Source organism: Brachyistius frenatus, unplaced genomic scaffold (genome assembly GCF_029030835.1).
Source record: "Brachyistius frenatus isolate BFR_SWC_R1_liver_20210118 unplaced genomic scaffold, ASM2903083v1 Contig_27, whole genome shotgun sequence".
NCBI classification, from domain to species: domain Eukaryota; kingdom Metazoa; phylum Chordata; class Actinopteri; family Embiotocidae; genus Brachyistius; species Brachyistius frenatus.
In genome coordinates this window covers 1,050,774-1,068,772 of record NW_027210626.1, presented here as the reverse complement: position 1 = coordinate 1,068,772, position 17,999 = coordinate 1,050,774, and the positions used below count along the sequence as shown (strand labels likewise).

Below are 17,999 nucleotides of genomic sequence, written 5' to 3'. Positions count from 1 at the left end.
CAGAGGTGAGTTATTGTACAGTCTATATATATATGATAAAACCCAGGATGACAAAAAACCCTGGATCTTTATGCCGCTGATTTGATTGTCATCTGAAATTAAGTGCCTCTCAAGTGAGCCCAAACTCTCCACTACTCACATTATTCATTTTCTACATTGGTTTGCTTCTTGGCCGGGGTCCCCTGGCCACTGATTAGCCCAATACTCAATCGAGCAGGACGTCATTATCAGTCACTGTAATAAATATCCTTTACAGAGTTAAACACTGATGGTGAAAAGTCATTTCCCACACAATCCATCTGTAACGATGCTTAATGATATAGAGGTGGAGGGATGCAGAGAAAGAAGCATGGCATATCTCCCAGACAAACTAATGAATGGAATTAAATCAGTGTGACGGGGGAGAAACATCAAGAGTGAGCCATTTTTAACATGGCTAACCCCATCAATGCCATTATATGGTCCAGTAAAACTAAAGAGCACTTTATAATAAGTAAATCAATGAAAAACATCTGTTTTTAAAAGGATTTGAGATCTAAATAGGAGGGTAAAATAAGATGTATAAAATGAGCAAACCCAAGGTATTACAAACTGTATTTAAGCCAAGAATTATCTGAAAATCTAAATACATCTGAAGAATGAATTACAAGTTGTTGGACTATATATTTTCAGTACCAAACCAACACTACGTAGAAATGGGGGATGCTTTTAAAGTTTTAAGTTACTTAACTTAATGCAATGTGCACGTAAACTGAAAAATGGAAATCAAATTAATCTTTTGTAGCATTAAAAACAGCACCAGTTCTCCTGGTTACAATTCTTGCCACAATTTTCATCTCAATGTCTTCTGTCTTTTCATCGAATCCCAGACAGACTCCATAATGTTGGGATCGGGACTCTTAGGGGCACCAAGATGATTTTCTATGATGCTGGTTGTTTGTTTGGGGCTGTTGTCATGCTGCAGAGGGAATTTGGAACCAATCCGATGCTTGTCTGATGGTATTACGTAATCCAAAAGAATCTATTGTCAAGGAAACTTGTACACAGAGCTCTATATGCTATGTTTTGTTTTGAAACTGGCTGGGTCTACTGTTACTCCACAGCCTGTTGGGTGAATCTCCCAGTAGCTGCTCCTGGTTGCACATGTGCATTCAAATGAAATTGTCGCTTGTTTCTGCGGTAGCTACGGCTGCTTGGCTGTAGGCTTCACATGGAGGGGAGAATGCTCTCCCCAGTGAATTAATCACTGTCAGGTGAAGGAAGTGGCTGGTGACACCATGTTTACCCTGGTAGCACATGTCTGTCTGTAGCACTCCTGAGATCAATGGCAGGGTTACAGCAGCAGTGGCTTAGACATGCAAGCATAGAAAAGCCTCCGACTTTGTGGAGATGAGGGGGAGAATTAGCCCATCAGACTGCTCATGCAGTATTCATCTTTTCTACTTTTTAATCAAAGATCAATGCTCGTTTATCAGTACAATTTATAATAATGACCCATAATGAATGATTAGTGGACCTGCGGCAATTCCAGTTTTTAAAGTCTTTAATTGTTTCTTTATAGAAATACGGTGTGCTTGTAAAGTGAAGTCGAAAGCAACATCACAATAAATCCAAGCACAGTTATGAACAACAACAGACTGGCTGACGACTATTGGTGGAAGCGGCTCCGACTGCCCTAAAAGTAGGAAAAGAGTGTAGAATTAACAGGAGGGGTGCAGTCCCTGATTACATAATATGTGTGTTGTATGAGCTGATTGATGGGAATTTCCATAGGCCAGCCCCTCCTTTCCCCTTTAGGGTCTAAACATCCCCATTAGGACTTTTAGCAAAGACTATCACATTTGGCTGTCATATTTTGATGCACTCCTTGTAAATACAGACTTTAATCCGCTTTGAAGTTCTGCTCTGGATTCTTAACAATATTAAGGCATTATACTTGTCACTGTCGGCCAGGAGGCGCGACGGAACGACGTCTTCTTTCGGTCTTGTTGATTTGTGTTGTGTGAATTTTTGAGGTCAATGGGTTTGTTTTTGTGCATTTTTGTAATGAAGCAGAGTAAATTGCCTTCCCAGTGCTATGTGGCATTTCATATCGGATTTCTCCTGCTGACAAAAAGAGCAATCAAATGCAACCAAATGAAAAACAGATATGAAGACAGAGCTAATTAAGTGAGGGAGGATGCAAAAAATAAATAAATGCTTGCAAGTCATTTAGTCCAGCAAATGTTGCAAAATAAAAAAGGCTTCCAATAACTTGAACTATGCAGGAAGAGTGAGCCGAACGTGATTTTTGTCGGAAACACTGCGCTGTAAAGTCACATGTCATACGGGGAACTGCCCGGGATGATTTTTCTGTGTTCTTCTGGTGCTACTAACGGCAACATACACTGTACTTGGTAATGACATGGCTAAAAACAGAAGGATTATTTATCAGAGATTATGCGATCGTTAGAAGATTGATACCCTCGGGGGGGGGGGGGGGGGCAAAGGCTTGGGCTGACTTTCATCTCAGACCTGCCCCAACAGAGAGAGCTGAGGTTAGAAAGACAGACAGAGGGTTGAAAGAGGTAAAGCAGACTGTCAGAAGACACCAAGAGTCTTCAAACACTGCCGGATCGCTGTATGTGTGTGTGCGTGTGCGTTGGTTTGTGCGTTCATCACTTTAACCCCATAATGAGTAGCCTTGAGGGGGTCCATAGCCATTTGGCAGTTATCATTTCCTGATTTGAAAAAAAGGAAAAGGATTAGCTACCCTTTTATCTCTTTTGCAGTGACACAAAATATGCACACGTACGTGCGTACGTACACATGTACACACACACACACACACACACACACACACTGGCTGTGGTTTTACCACAGGGACGTACACAATTAAGCCTATTTTGCCATCAGAAGTGAACTTTGTGTGTACTTATCCGCCGTCTATCTAGGTGTTTATGTGTGTCTGTGTGTGTGTGTGTGTGTGTGAGTGTGTGAGTGTGTGTGTGCAAGTGTAGGGTGTAATTAAACAAGTTCTAACCCCTGGGGTAGGAGAATTAGCCATTACTGAAGATCAAAAGGTTTTTCGTTCAAGCGTGCAACATGGAAGAGGGAAGTTAGAGGTTTGGAGCCAGACAGATGCCAACATCAGATAACTGCAGCTTCTTCCTTTTTGTGTCAAACACAAACACACACACGCACGCACACGCACACACACGCACGCACACACACACACACACACACACACACACACACACACACACACACACACACACACACACACACACACACACACACACACACGTTGGTCGTTCACGATAACAGTTCTGAAATCGTGAAATGTTTACGTTTGAGACAGGTTCGTAAAAGAGGGAAGTCATGTGATGGAGTAGGTAACGTAACTCAACTCACATCTGCCTGACTGCTCTTTTTCTAAAACCTAACCGGGCAGTGGTGCCTGAACCTGCGGCACCTTGACATGGGCTGAGGCAAACAGAAAACAGCAGGCCAAGAAAAACGTATGTACACATCTCACAATTTGTGAGCCGTTGATGTGAAACAGCTGTGGACCAACACCGGGTTGTTGTTGTTGTTGTTTTAATGTATATGTAGTAATCAACACTCAAACAAACCCCATGAGAAGTGTAATCAAAACAGTAATCACAGGTATGTTTGTGTACAGCTATAGACCGTGTGTGTGTGTGTGTGTGTGTGTGTGTGTGTGTGTGTGTGTGTGTGTGTGTGTGTGTGTGTGTGTGTGTGTGTGTGTGTGTGTGTGTGTGTGTGTGTGTGTGTCATGCTAAAACTCTGTTGCTGCTAGTGTTTGTGTTTGGTTTTGTCCTTCTGGCTTATCTAAATGTCACTTTAATACTTATTTAGCAGTGAAGATACATTTTCCCTCAGTGATAGTGGAATCAATCTTTCTCATTACATTTTGGTATTTTATTTTTTTGCTTTGCCCGGTAGATTTCCCTTCATATTCCCATGTCTCACATTCATCATTACTGAACTGCCTCGAACAGAGACTTGTAAGTTTTGTGATTTATCTTAATGGCCAGAAAATTTATTTCTCCACTCCACCAAAGTTAATCAGAGGGTTCTGCATTTGATTCCTGCAGCTTTATTCACACTGACACGGCGGTGTTTGTTAGTTCAACATATTAAATATGAGCTTGTAATTACATGTAGATCAGAAACAAAATGTAATTGAAAAAGAGTAATTCAACATTGACATGCTCCGCATTATATCTGGAAGAAGCCTCCATGTTTCAGGAAGATGACAGACGTACTGCCACGCTTATCGAGACCACACACACACACACACACACACACACACACACACACACACACACACACACACACACACACACACACACACACACACACACACACACACACACACACACACACACACACACAAGCTGTATTCTTAATGTAGGCCAATGCAGGACAAATCTACAGTTAATACAATCACAGGCATGCTCCTGCAGACACAACTACAACGAAATAAATGAGCAATGACACATTACTACACAGCATATGTTGATTTATGGCATTCTGGGAGAAATATGCACACATTTCATGAAGCATTGCTATCACCGCCATTAAAAGTTCCCCCAAACACATCCATCTCTTCACAAATGACAAACTTAGCAAATAACAAACTTAGCAAATCATCTAACTTGGTGACATAACAGCGATTACACCTTTACAACCAGATGGTTTTCTTGCCAAAGTCATCAACACATTTTTCAGCAGATAATATTTTAGTTTGGTTGCTACACCAAACACACAAAGTTTGAATTCCTCTTTACCTAATGTCCTCTTCAGTATCACAGCCACTGTAATAAATAACACCCAAGCCATTCCATAAAAGTTTTTTTTTCCCTTTAACGTATTTTAGAAAGCACTATAAACTGAACTAGAAACGTTAATAGGATTTATTATATATTGATGTGTGTATATTTTCTATTAATTTGGAGATTAATAATTGCACAACATAATTTGTATACCCTTATGCAATACCAAATTATCATCAAATATTAATAGTACAAGTGCTTTGTGGTAGTACAGAGCACCCGAGAGGTCAGGGAGGGAGTTTTTTGGAGGACTACTTTTGTATTGCCTTGCGATATTTATGTTTTGCATTGCAATAAGGGTTGCATTTTTACGCAGTACTTTTGCGTTACCTTGCAATTATTTTCATTCTGTCTGAGCCACATGTCTGTTTCCACTCAGCTGCACCAATCGTCTCGGCATGGATCAAGTCATTGAATTTGACTTTGAACTGAGCATTAAGTGCAAGGGTCTATCAAAAAGTTCCAAGACTGCTCCTGTCGTACATAAACGGTAATTAGCACAATGATGTGCACAGAGCAAGGGGGAGCTATGATCTTATGAGTAAGGACTCCAAGTTTCATTGCTTGATAAACAGCAGCACCTGAGTTAAAAACTTGGAACACTTACTCACAAGTGTTATCGCTTCCTGTTTCCCCACGTCATTTTTGATCATCCCTTGTATGATGATATCGTACTACTCCGTAATAGTCATGATTACGTTATTGGAGAATTCTTATGTCAAGGATGCGGCCGTTTTTATTCAGGAGCAGTTACTGTGCTCGGTTTACCTTTAAGTGCTTGTACGTCACCGGCTCTCTCACTGACCGCTGCTTCTGTCAGGACTGCAGCCTGGGGATGGCACATGATTTCGGCTGGGCATAGAAGCACCGCAGATTCAAATAGTAACAGCTACAAAAATATCCACAAGACTACAGACGGGACCGCAGCGACAGCCGAAGTCCAAACAATTACCGTATCCAGCCACAGCTTCACCCATTACAGCCACACAGTGTGTCCATAACCAGAAATACCACAAATATTGTGCGGTAATGCAAAAAGTAATTCCTCCAAAAAATGCAACCCTCGGGGAGGCAATATTAGCACGCACAAGTGTGAAACAAAAGGCTTCAAAGCAGTTTTCTACATGGCATTTCAACAAAGTTTAGGGGTTGGACAAAAACTTTAGCCTAATAACAACATGACATGACAAAGAAATAGGTATATAATTAAATTTTGTTAAGTGATATCACCGGTCTTTATTGAAGCAGAGGTAAGCCAAAGGTGATGTGTGCTTGTAGTTATGTGGCAGAAGAATGCCACGGGCTGTTCTGCTGCTATTACATGTTTATGGGCACTGACGTGATGCTAACTCATGGAGGCCACACACACACACACACACACACACACACACACACACACACACACACACACACACACACACACACACACACACACACACACACACACACACACACACACACACACACACATACATGTATACACAAACACACCATTCCCATTGACAGCACTACTGTTGGCAGGAATGCTTTGATTCATGACTTTGCTGTTATATAATAGTTGTTTTGTGCAGGAGCCAGAATGCTTGGAAATGTTTTTATGAAGAGTTGCATTGCATGATTGTTTGTCTTTCTCTTTTATCCCCTAGGAAGAAAACGCAAACATGTCAGAGAGGAGAGGTCAGAAGAAGTCCATCTTTCTGTCCTCATTATTAGTAAGTTGTCTGTCCCTTTTTTTTTGCAAAAATTATTCTCCTTTACCTTCCTCAGGCCTCCCCATTTTCCTCTATGCCGTCCCATTACGACACTTTATCCCCCCCTTCCCTGCCCCCACCTCCCCTCCTGCCACCTTTTCTATATATATTCACTAGACAGTTACCCTTTCCTCTTCATGCCCTGTTTAAAGTTATCAAGCAGTAGCTTTGATCTAAAATCATCATCATATTTCTGCTGTCGGTCCACGTAAAAACGTACTGGTCCGGCGTTGTGGATCGCAGCCAGTCAACTTGGCACAGCGTCATCTAGACTTTGGGGTGGTACGTGCCAGCAGCTTGCACAACTCTGCAGCCCTCGTACCAATTAGTCATCTTTAGAGTTATTCGTAAAGCAAATATCTTTATAATCTTAACCTGGAATCTCGAGATTCACCACTTGTTTTGATGTTGAAACCCACTGGCAGTTTTCCCATCAGGCCGTTCCCCCTCATCCTCCCTGCCTCCCTCTGCTCTCTTCTCTTCATGCGGGTTAACACTGGAGCCATAAGTCAAGAAGGAGAAAATATTTGGATTATTTTGCCAGTTAATGGCATCAGAAGTAAATCACTCTTCAAATCTGTAACTTCAGTTTTAGACAATGTAGAAAAATTACAAATGACTGACAGGATGCTATGTTGCTATTGTCATATAGCTAATTATTTTAAGACAGCATTAATATACAGGTGACGGGGCACTCAATGTTCTCAATTTTCTGTTTGCGAACACTATGTTGTTTAAAAGTCACCTACGTTCCAGCTAAGTTCTAACATAATTGGAACTTTTGGGGAGGATGTGGGTTGTGCTGAAATGTATTTTATGGTGCCTGAGTGAACATCTTCCCAAAGCGTTGTGACATAGCTGGCTGTGCACAATTAGTGCGGTGTGTTGCAGGAAGTTTGTTTTTTCAACTGGAAAAATATGAGGGAGAAGATAATTATGACATACAAACAAAGTAAACACTGTATAAACAATGTGTAAACACTGACTAACAGTAATTGCCTGGTAAAAACCCCACAGTGACCCTTAGACGTGTTGACATGCCAACAGTGAAGAATGGCAGAAAATTTGTTGGACAAATTGCTTGCTTTCAGTGGCACTTCACGGTCTCAGAAATTGAAACATTAATAAAAAAATAAAAAAAATTATAATTTTGTTGATCGGTACAAATTAAATATCTGGGAGTTTTAAATGGGCAGTGCACAAACTTGATGAATGACGTATATTATTCATAAGGAGCACTGCTGATTCTGTAAACAGCTGTATGTCTTCTGGAGACGCTTTCCAAAGTCTGATAAAATAACCTGCACTATATCAGCGTCCCTTTTGAACAGAATGTCAATATTATCGGGAACGGTCATGATATCAGATTTTCTCTGTACGACTATCGTGGCCAAAATATTTCACGATAACAATATTATTGCAATATCTCCTGAAAATTTGAAGAAAATAATGACAATAACACCCTCAGGGAGTGGGTGCCACGTTGTAACGGTATTAATAATGTCCTTTTTTGCACTTAGGATCAATAGCTCAAGGTTTATGTTGACCACTTATACGCAGGCCTTCTTCTTGGTCAGTTATATGGTGTGTAGCAACCAGTTTAAACAAGCAATACTGCCACCTTCTGGTTTGGAGTGTAAACCAGGAAAATACTTAAACTGGATTGATCACAATATTATTGAATGTGTTAAATCAATACAATATCAGTTTCATTTTTTTTTTTTTGTCAATTGATCTCTCATGAGAGCCCTAACTCACCACTAATAGGCCTCAATATTCACTTGATAGAGTTTTTTTCTTTTTTCTTAAGGTAAGTTTTCTTAAGGTTTTTGTATTAGTCCTAATTACCAAATTAAAACTACATGTTCAGTTTTGAAGTCATTTTGGGTGCATTAAGTCATTGTTTGTTGAGCTGTATTTACACTATCTGTCCGTCAGGTGTGTAAACTCGGGGTCAGTCTGTTTTGTATCCGGTTTAAATCACAAACACATTATCTGGCTTGAGATTAGTGGGCTCAAACACTGTATACACACATGTTCGGTATGTAGACACACGTACAAACACTGGCGGTGTAAATTCTTATTTACTGAAACAGCGCCTTATGTCTGCTGACATGAGATGGTTATGAAGAAGAAGAGAGAGCGAGAGGAAGATGTTATTAAAACAATGGAGAGAAGATGGAGAGACTTAGTCATGCACTCATTTCCCTCCATCATTTTCTGGACTGCAGATGATTTTTTAAAACTCAGTTAGTTTGTTTGGGGAAAAAACAAAGTGTGCTGGTAAAGCTTTAAATACCAGCTGCTACTTATTAGTGGGAGCCACAATGACAAAATACCACACACACCACACACAGACACATACACAGTCATGTTTCCATCACTTCAGAAGACGTGAATTTGAATTACATTCATTTCCTGAAAACATAACCACATAACTTAACCTTAACCAAAGCCACATAAACCTAACCCTTAACCTAATCTTGACCTCCACGTCACATCACCCTCAAACCAGGTCTTAACTTTCAAATTTGATGATTGCTGTTGTGCGTACTGCTACTCCCTAAAAGGGACGTGGGTCCCCAGTGTGACTGTGAAAACACATATATGTCCCCACAACTCACATGCTCTCACACACACACACACACCCACCCACCCACACACACACACACACACACACACACACACACACACACACACACACACACACACACACACACACACACACACACACACACACACACACACACACACACACACACACACACACACAACCTTGTTTCACTATCCTTGTAGGGAGACTCATTGACATAATGCATTCCTTAGCTCCGTACTTTAGTCTTAACCATCACAATTAAAAGCCCAGCCTTCACCTTAAAACCCTGAACAGTCTTAACCCTCGAAAAGCAGAATCGACCCATGAAGACCTAAATTTTCAGCTCTATGGATTAGTGTGCAGTCCGGTTTATGTCCCCGGTCCCACATGCAATGTTAAAACATTGCATTGATTTCCACTCATTGTGTTCAATGGAGCTTATCAGCTGCCAAGAGCAGAGACTTCTTGTACTACGAGTCTGTCAGCCATGCTGTAAGAATGTGCCTGCGTTACTATGAATGTGCAATTTTTTGTTTTCACAAGCTATCAATGTGGTTTTGCAGTCACTTTCACACTGACCCTCACCCCCCTCTCCAACTGTCTGTCTCTGTGCCTCCTCCCCCTCCCCCAGGTGTGTTGTATGTTTGCTAGTGCAGAGTATTCCAGCTGTGGAGAATATGAGTTCTTCAACCAGACCAGTAACACCTGCCAGGCCTGCCCCCAGTGTCAGCCAGGACAAGAGCCGCATATGGTGAGCATACACACACACACACACACACACACACACACACACACACACACACACACACACACACACACACACACACACACACACACACACACACACACACACACACACACACACACACACACACACACATAAATACCATTAATTTAGCACAGTCTGGTTTGTTATTACTTCCTTCTTCCTTCATGTACCCACATTGTTGAGCCTTTTTTAAAGTCAGCTGTTGCAATGAGCTGGGAGAAGGAAGTGGGATAAAGATGGTAACTCGGTATAACCAGTATGACCACCCAAAACTGATTAACAGCACAAAAAACTACCAGTATGAACCTGAGTTTCGCGCAGACCATCCACAATAAACACACACACGCAAACACATAGCTGCACAGTGAAGGGTGCCTAAATTCAAATGAACAATTTCTGTATGGTTTATCGCTCTCATTGAACTTCGATGTGAAGGCATGCATTACACTGAATGACTTGCAGTAGTCACATAGTGATTTAGCGTCCGTCAGTCAGTCTGCCGACAGCCAAAGTAAACGGAGCGCGCGAAAATGCTTCAGTGGGCACCCTGGGGTGCCACGCCCTCTTCACAGAGACAGCTGCATTCAAGGGTGAACAGAATGACTTATATGGGTTCTGAAAAGTTATCATATATTCTATATTCCCTGGATTTCAATAGTTTCCCTCTTATGCAGTCATGTCATTAGGATGATGCAAGAGTGCAAGTTTTGTAGGCTCTTTAAACTCAGTGTCTTACATTGGATAAATTGAAATTGGCTGATAATTTCAAAAATTCACAAACTAAATCAAAATACATTGATAAGGACATTTTTTTTTAAATTAAAAGCTTAATGAAGAAGCAAAAAATAGAAACATTGTTGCCATAAAAGACCCTGAAAACTAAGTTTCAAATATGTATTTTTCATGGAAAATAATGACATAAAATAACCGTGACTAAATAAGCAAGAATAAAATGTAAAACTTAGAACAACAAAACAAAATCAACTGTTGTGCTTTATGAGGACTTTTTGACTGTGGTTCGATCGGTTTAGACTGGCGGTGACCAAGTAAGCAACTGTCTTCAGATTTGATTATGGTTGGTGCACAAAAGTGTGTGACGTGGCAATCCAACCTTAACCAGCGACAAGAGCTCAGACAAAAACAAACACAACTGATGAATCCACAAAACCACCCACCTCTGGAGTTCCCTATTGACCCTACTGGGCGCTTCAGGCTTCAACTCTCACTGCTCTCACAGCAAGCAGCTGTTTAAAAATACAACTTCTGCACTCCAAACATCATCGCGAAGCTTTCAGTAGTGGAAGAGACAGATGTTTTTCCCAGGAGTTGAAAAAAAAAAGAAAGAAAATGGACAAAGGAGCTGTTGTTACTTCCTTTCTGTTTGCCATATTAACTTAAACCATAATCAGATTTTTAAAGCTCACTTGTTGTTTTAGTGCCACAAAGTAGACAAAATTATTACATACTTCATTGGAAAGATGACAGCATTCTGAAGCCTTGATTGCTTTCTTCCTTCCTGTCTCCTTTCCTCTTTTACCCCCACATGCCATCTCACAAATGTATGATGTATTTGTTTTTTGTTTTTTTCCTTCCTGTCCTACTTTCCTCCTTCCTGCCTTGTGTTTCCTTAAGCTACTTCTGGTAAGCATCCCCAACAAAGTGCTGCGTTTCGACTTGTGAAATCAAATGATGTACTTGTCTCTTTCTGTAACGGAGACGACAATGAGAAGCTCAGTCTGACAAGTACAGCGCTCTGTCATAAAGACTAATTTAGCTGTTTGTGGGCGATAGAAATGTGAACTGAAAAAGAAGGTAAATCAGTGAGATAAGAACCACTTTCTCCTGCTGTTTTGATCCTCTTTGATCCACAGCCTGTAATTCAACGACTTCTTCTATTTCCCTGAGCTTTCTCTGCATGTGTGTGTATGTGTGTTTTGACACGCTTTTAATCACTGGGTAACCATAGGGTTCCTCCTCACAACAGAGACTTCAGAAAGCACATGCCCACACACACTCACACAGACACAGTTCAACACACACAACAATGACGAGATCTTCAAGATCCCTTTTAATGTGCATCTTGTATCCAGATTTCCAGGCTATTTTACACAAATGTAAACACTCAAGTCACATTTACATTTCCGATTGTTTTGTATTTATTGAGTGATGAAAGTGCTGGTGGGGTGAGGAGGAATTCAAGAAAAAAGAAAACTGGGGACTGAAGTTTCAAGTCAGTTAAAGCTGCTCTGCATTAAGATTATGTTCCCTTGTGACCTGTTGGGTTGAGATGCATAACATGAACCACAGCTTCCTTTGACGGTCAGCTTTCAAAATAAAGGCAAAAATGGCAGAAAAGTTCCTGCTTGTTGTCAGTTCTGTGTTTCATCCACTCCTCCCTAAATCCGACAAACTCTAAACCATAAGCAAGATTTAAAAAGGTGACACATTCGCCTTGGAAAGGGAGACGCTTTCAATCACTCTGGAACTGCTTTGAGTCAGTGAGCAGAAGCAGAGTCACAGCAATCCTGTGCACAAAAGATCCAAAGTGAGTTTTAACCCAAAGCGACAAGATCCCGCCGATAGCTCCGCGCAGTTCCATATCAAACAATCGCGCCGAGACTTACGGACGTCAAACAGAAGGGAGCGAGTATTAGATTTCTGCAAGAGTCGGTCAGCTTTAGCCCAAAGCAAAGAGGCACAGGCTTGTTTTAATAGACAGATGAAAGTAAGAGGGAAATGAAAGATAAAAGAGGGACCAAAAAAGACAGAAAGAATATGTTTTTGTATCTGTGTCTCTGTGTGTGTGTATGTTTGTGTGTGTGTGTGTGTGTGTGTGTGTGTGTGTGTGTGTGTGTGTGTGTGTGTGTGTGTGTGTGTGTGTGTGTGCGTGTGTGTGTGTGTGCGTGTGTGTGTGTGTGTGTGTGTGTGTGGCCTGTTCAGCCTCCCCAGTGAGAGAAATTACCATGTGGAGATGGGAGGAGATCGATGCTAGAGAACAGAATGATGAGTCGGTCATCTTAAACACTCCCAGGCATGGAAAGCTGTACAAACACACACACACACACACACACACACACACACACACACACACACACACACACACACACACACACACACACACACACACACACACACACACACACACACACACACATGGACCTCTGTGACCAATCAGATTTCTCATCTGTCATTTCAAAGTAGTAAAGCCAGATTTACTCAGGACATTGATAGAAACAGATGTGTGTTTTTGAATGTGTGTGCACACCACATTTAGGAATCATCCAATTGATCCGTAAAGCTTATTTAAAATGATATAGTGTCAAATGCATGAACTCCAGTTTATCGTGTCTTTATGAATATGTGTGTATGTGTGTATGTGTGTGTGTGTGTGTGTGTGTGTGTGTGTGTGTGTGTGTTTGGTTGGCAGACCTGTGGCTACGGTGTGAAGGATGAGGACTTTGCCTGCGTGTCTTGCCCCCAGGGAAAATACTCCAAAGGGAAGTATGAGATCTGCAGACGCCATAAAGACTGCGATGCCCTCTACAAAGCCACCGTGCGCGTCGCAGGAACTCCAGAGAACGACGCAGAGTGTGGACCCTGTTTACAAGGGTAATGCTCACGGACATACAAACACCATTCACAACACTGTGACCGAAAAGCAAAAGGCAACAGCCATTTACCACCCAACGCTGAACATCTCTCAAATATTAATGGGCACCAGATGAGTTCTCAGATTCAATGTCTTATTTAAAAGTGCCCTCTACAAGGTTTCTGTTCATATTCAGGACTATGTTTACTACAAAAGAAGGCACTGTGGAAACTTCTCTGTGTTGTCATTGGGTGCTGTATACACACAAACTGTGTATTACTTGATACACATTACGCCTGGTGCTGCCCTCTAGATGCTGCACGCTGCAAATGAAGGAGGTCCGTACATGCAGGTCAGAGATGGGTTTTTAACTGAGAAAATACGTGACTAATACTCAAAATTTCATTCATAAAAACCTATATTTATGTGAGACAATAAATATGTTTGTGGTAAACAAAAGGATGCATGTAGATACACACCGCGGAGGGAGAGATAGAGGGTAGTGATATTGATGTTAATACTGCCAAATGCACAATGTAAATATCGTCCTTTCTGTCGCTAAGATCACAACTGTTCCTCCTCTTCGCTGCCTCTCCAGCTCTGGCAAAACAATTATTGCTGGGTGAAATGAAACACATCACTACTGCTGCACCACCACGGGAATGTCTCGCCAGACACCAGATATGAAAGACAGATTTGCAGCAGAAGAAAAAAGTAAAGAGATTTATGGAGTGATATCTCTGGCAGTGATAAGCATCATCGGTGTGTGAACTCAGCTCGAGTGTTACGAAGTCTCATTTAGAAGTAGAAGTCCTGCACTCCAGCTTTAATACATCCTCCCACTTTAAATCCGGCACTTTTCCATTTGCACATGGCAGCTGTCTATGCAACCACTGTCACATGAAAATATTAAGTCAATAAGGAACATATAAATGTTCCCAGTCCTTCCTCTGCACCCCCCTCGTCTTCCTCTCTCGTCCTTTGTATTATCAATCACTCCGCCGTCTCTCGCCTCGCTGGAGACGTTAACTTGTTATGTCAACACCAAACTCTTTCTTTCTGTTTTTTTCTCCTGAATCATATTTCAGCTAATAATAATAATTTTTAAATTAAATGTAGGCAATATAACAATATACTGTATAATGAAGTAGGTGATGAAGGATTTTGCACACAAAACAAATAACTGCAAGATATGTAATTTGTGGATATTTAAAAACCTTCCTAATCCATCTGAGAGAATTAAATGTTGAAATGTCTTCCTCCTGTCATCAGTCTGGATGCAATCTTGCTGCCTCATACTTTTCTTGGCTCTCAGTCTCCTTACGAAGGATGTTTTTGTTTTTTGATTAGTGTGATTCTTACAGGAGTGAGTGTGCAATCACTGAGTCTGGTCATGTCTGTGTCTGTATCTGTATACGCTGTACTGCATGTGTGGGGGGTTGTTTGCTGCAACTAACAGATTCCATACATGTTCGATGGTGAACAGAACAGGCCTGAGCAGTTGCTTTAAAGTTAAGCCTGACGAAAATACCTGCTGGAGAGTGAGAATAAGTGTGTTGGGACAGACATTTCTCTGCTTGTATCCTTGTAATGATTAGTATTATTTAATGTTTATAAATCATCAGTAAAAGAAGGATTCATGGGAACAAATATTTCATAATTGTCTGAGACATCAGTTATATCTTAGTAACAAATACATGTGAAAATACATTATTACACATCAGGTATTCTTTTTTATTCAGTATGTATTTTCTAAATATTTTTTACATATATAAATATATCTGATATATCAAAATTAGGGTACAATAAGACTAGATTAAGGTAAGCAAAACATTTACGCATTTTCAATATTGTAATAGATTATATAAGAATTTCAAATGTTTTATTGAACAAGTATTGAACAAATACTATTTTTAGAGTAAGACGATGTTTTCACATATTTATGAACTGTTTAACAACATTTGAAATTGCAGCCTGATGTCATGCAAAAGCATGTAATACACCCATCAGTCCACTAGAGGAGTCAATGTCACCGTTTCGTACTTACGACTTGTGTAGCCAGGGTCAAAGAAAGAGGTCATGTGACAACATACAAAGGGGCTTTCTTTGAGGAGACCGGTGTTTCCATGAGAAAGCTAAAGTCAACGTAGACATAATGTTGTGTTTAATAATGTACATTATGTGGTGTACATTACGTAAATTACTATAAAAAATGACTTATTTCAAGCCAAACCAGGCTTTCCTAACCCTAACCAAAATGTAAAGTGTGACATGGTATCCTCTAGTGGACTGATGGGTGTATTACGCTAAAGAGCGTAATACAGGGTTGGTAATTGTGCATAGTTATATGTAATTCAAATACAGTGACTAACATGATAGCAAAAGTCCATCAGAAATATCAAATCAGACATCCCCCTTATATGTCTATCCACCTCTGCCTTTTAACATCCGGGAGCACAAGATTGAAGTTCTGACTTTATCCAGAAATCTGAAGGCATCAGATAATTACCTGCAAAATCTGATATTCTGTACATGCCCTCAAAGCCTAAACGACTTAATAGCACTACCAGCCATACGCAGACTTGGCTCCTTGTTGCCTCCCTCTTCTATCCTCTCGTAAACACTTCATGACTCAGGGCGATATCTGTACCGAGCAGTGTTTGGTGCCTTCAGGCCATCAATTATGTACATTTCTGCACCGATTCAAACTTTTCACCTCGGCTGTGTAGGTACAGCGTGTCTAGAAGTTCCGCATACTATACACACCTGCCACACTTGCAGATAGTACTTACTTGCAAGTGTTTAAAACTGTTTTATATTGAAGCCTTTGCTTGAATTTTATAACAGATTTTTTTTATGGCAGAAGGAAAGACTGTGATTGAGGCATTGGCTGATGATGCAAGCAAAGCTGATCACCTGAAATCTCCGGTTTAATCACTATATAGTCCAACAAGTTGCTGCTTAAAACCACGTATTTGATGTCTTCCAGGTATTACATGCTGGAAAACAGACCCAGAAATCTCTATGGGATGGTTTGCCACTCCTGCCAGAATGCACCACGCAACACCAAAGAATGTAAGTAATCTCATGTGACTTCTTTGCTCTTCATTTCTCACTGTTTCCTTCCTTACGAATCTGTTTTTCCCCAACATCACCTTTCAGCTATGAATTCCCCTTCTTCCTTTCCAACACGTATCTTCACAGCTTTCTCTGCCTTAACACAAACCTGGTTTCGGCCAGATTAAATGCCACAAAACATTAAAGATTTCACTCCAAATGAAAGGAAATATAAGAGGTCAGGCTGTGCAAAAGCAGCTGTACAGTATGTTGAAAACCTTCTGAAAGCCTGGACTTAATTTGGGGATAAAAATAAGAGGTCAGAGGTTGTGCTGAGTTCTCCTGGACCTTCAGGTCACTGTCCTTCCCTGTCAGTGGGCCTCACTGATGGATACAAAAGAAGTGGTACACCCATCCCCTCCTCCATTCCTGGATCTCTGTTAATCTGGCTCCACAGGGGGTTATTGGCAGCTCATCAATAACGACACTGCCTCATTGATTATTTTGCTGCCCTGACACTTGCAACACAGTGCGTTAATGTTGTCATCTCCTGTAATCTGTTTGATTTTCCTACAATAGTCCTCCGCCAGCTGAGACATTTGTTCTTGGCTCTGTGCGCCTTTAAATTCTCCTGTAGAAATGTATAATATTTTGTGGATCTTATATTTACATTTCACAGTGGTGACAGGAATATTGTGACCATATGATACAGTATGAAATCAAGTTTAAAGCTGTAACATGAAGCCAAATCTTATTTTTTTGGTGAGGAGTGACAATACATCACTGAAAACTAATCCTTAGTATTGTATTTCATTGTATTTTTTTCATTCCTCACATGAATTCATTTGCCATAGTGTCTTCTTTAGGGTCTTTTGTTTGTGAAACTTGATTACATATTCTCTGCAATTTGTTTTTAATTGTAAAAAGCTTTTAGATCACACTGATGAGTTTTATAGGGAGTTATTACGGCTTTCTCTTAGTGTTTGCCTGCACAGCAAAAGTGTACATTTTAATTATGTCCTCAGTTAAAAGTATTCACATATAGTTAAAATAAGTATGAAAATGATCCAACTTCAGTTCATTACAATATAATTACTGCAGATAAATGTCTCCCGGTATAAAAGATTGTCCATTTTATTAAAACCATTTAGTTTGAAAAATCAGCATCAAATCATTTAATCTTATTTACATGAAATGAAAAAAAAATCTTTTTGTGGCAAGAACATACTTTCAATGTGTCAGAGCATATTTATGAATATTAAGTAAAGCATCGTGAGGTGTAATGTTTAAACGTCAGAAAAAGGAAAAGAACACAATTAATGCTGAAGATGAGTATCGCAATCAATGAGCAGAAGCCAAAGATGTTCCCTGTCCTGCTGCGTCGTCGGTGGGACCG

At 40.5% G+C, this 17,999-nt stretch overlaps 1 protein-coding gene across 2 annotated transcripts in view; it reads left to right on the top strand.

Annotated features, from left to right (window-relative positions):
• The window catches only part of edar (ectodysplasin A receptor), a 39,250-nt gene that overhangs the window by 7,515 nt on the left and 13,736 nt on the right, over positions 1–17,999 (top strand). For both annotated transcript variants that reach the window (XM_069698507.1, XM_069698506.1), the window contains exons 2-5: positions 6,488–6,553; positions 9,820–9,939; positions 13,385–13,566; positions 16,536–16,621. In XM_069698507.1, the coding sequence (XP_069554608.1) occupies positions 6,503–6,553; positions 9,820–9,939; positions 13,385–13,566; positions 16,536–16,621 (439 nt within the window). In that variant the 5' untranslated portion in view covers positions 6,488–6,502. The remainder of the gene's footprint in view (positions 1–6,487; positions 6,554–9,819; positions 9,940–13,384; positions 13,567–16,535; positions 16,622–17,999) is intronic.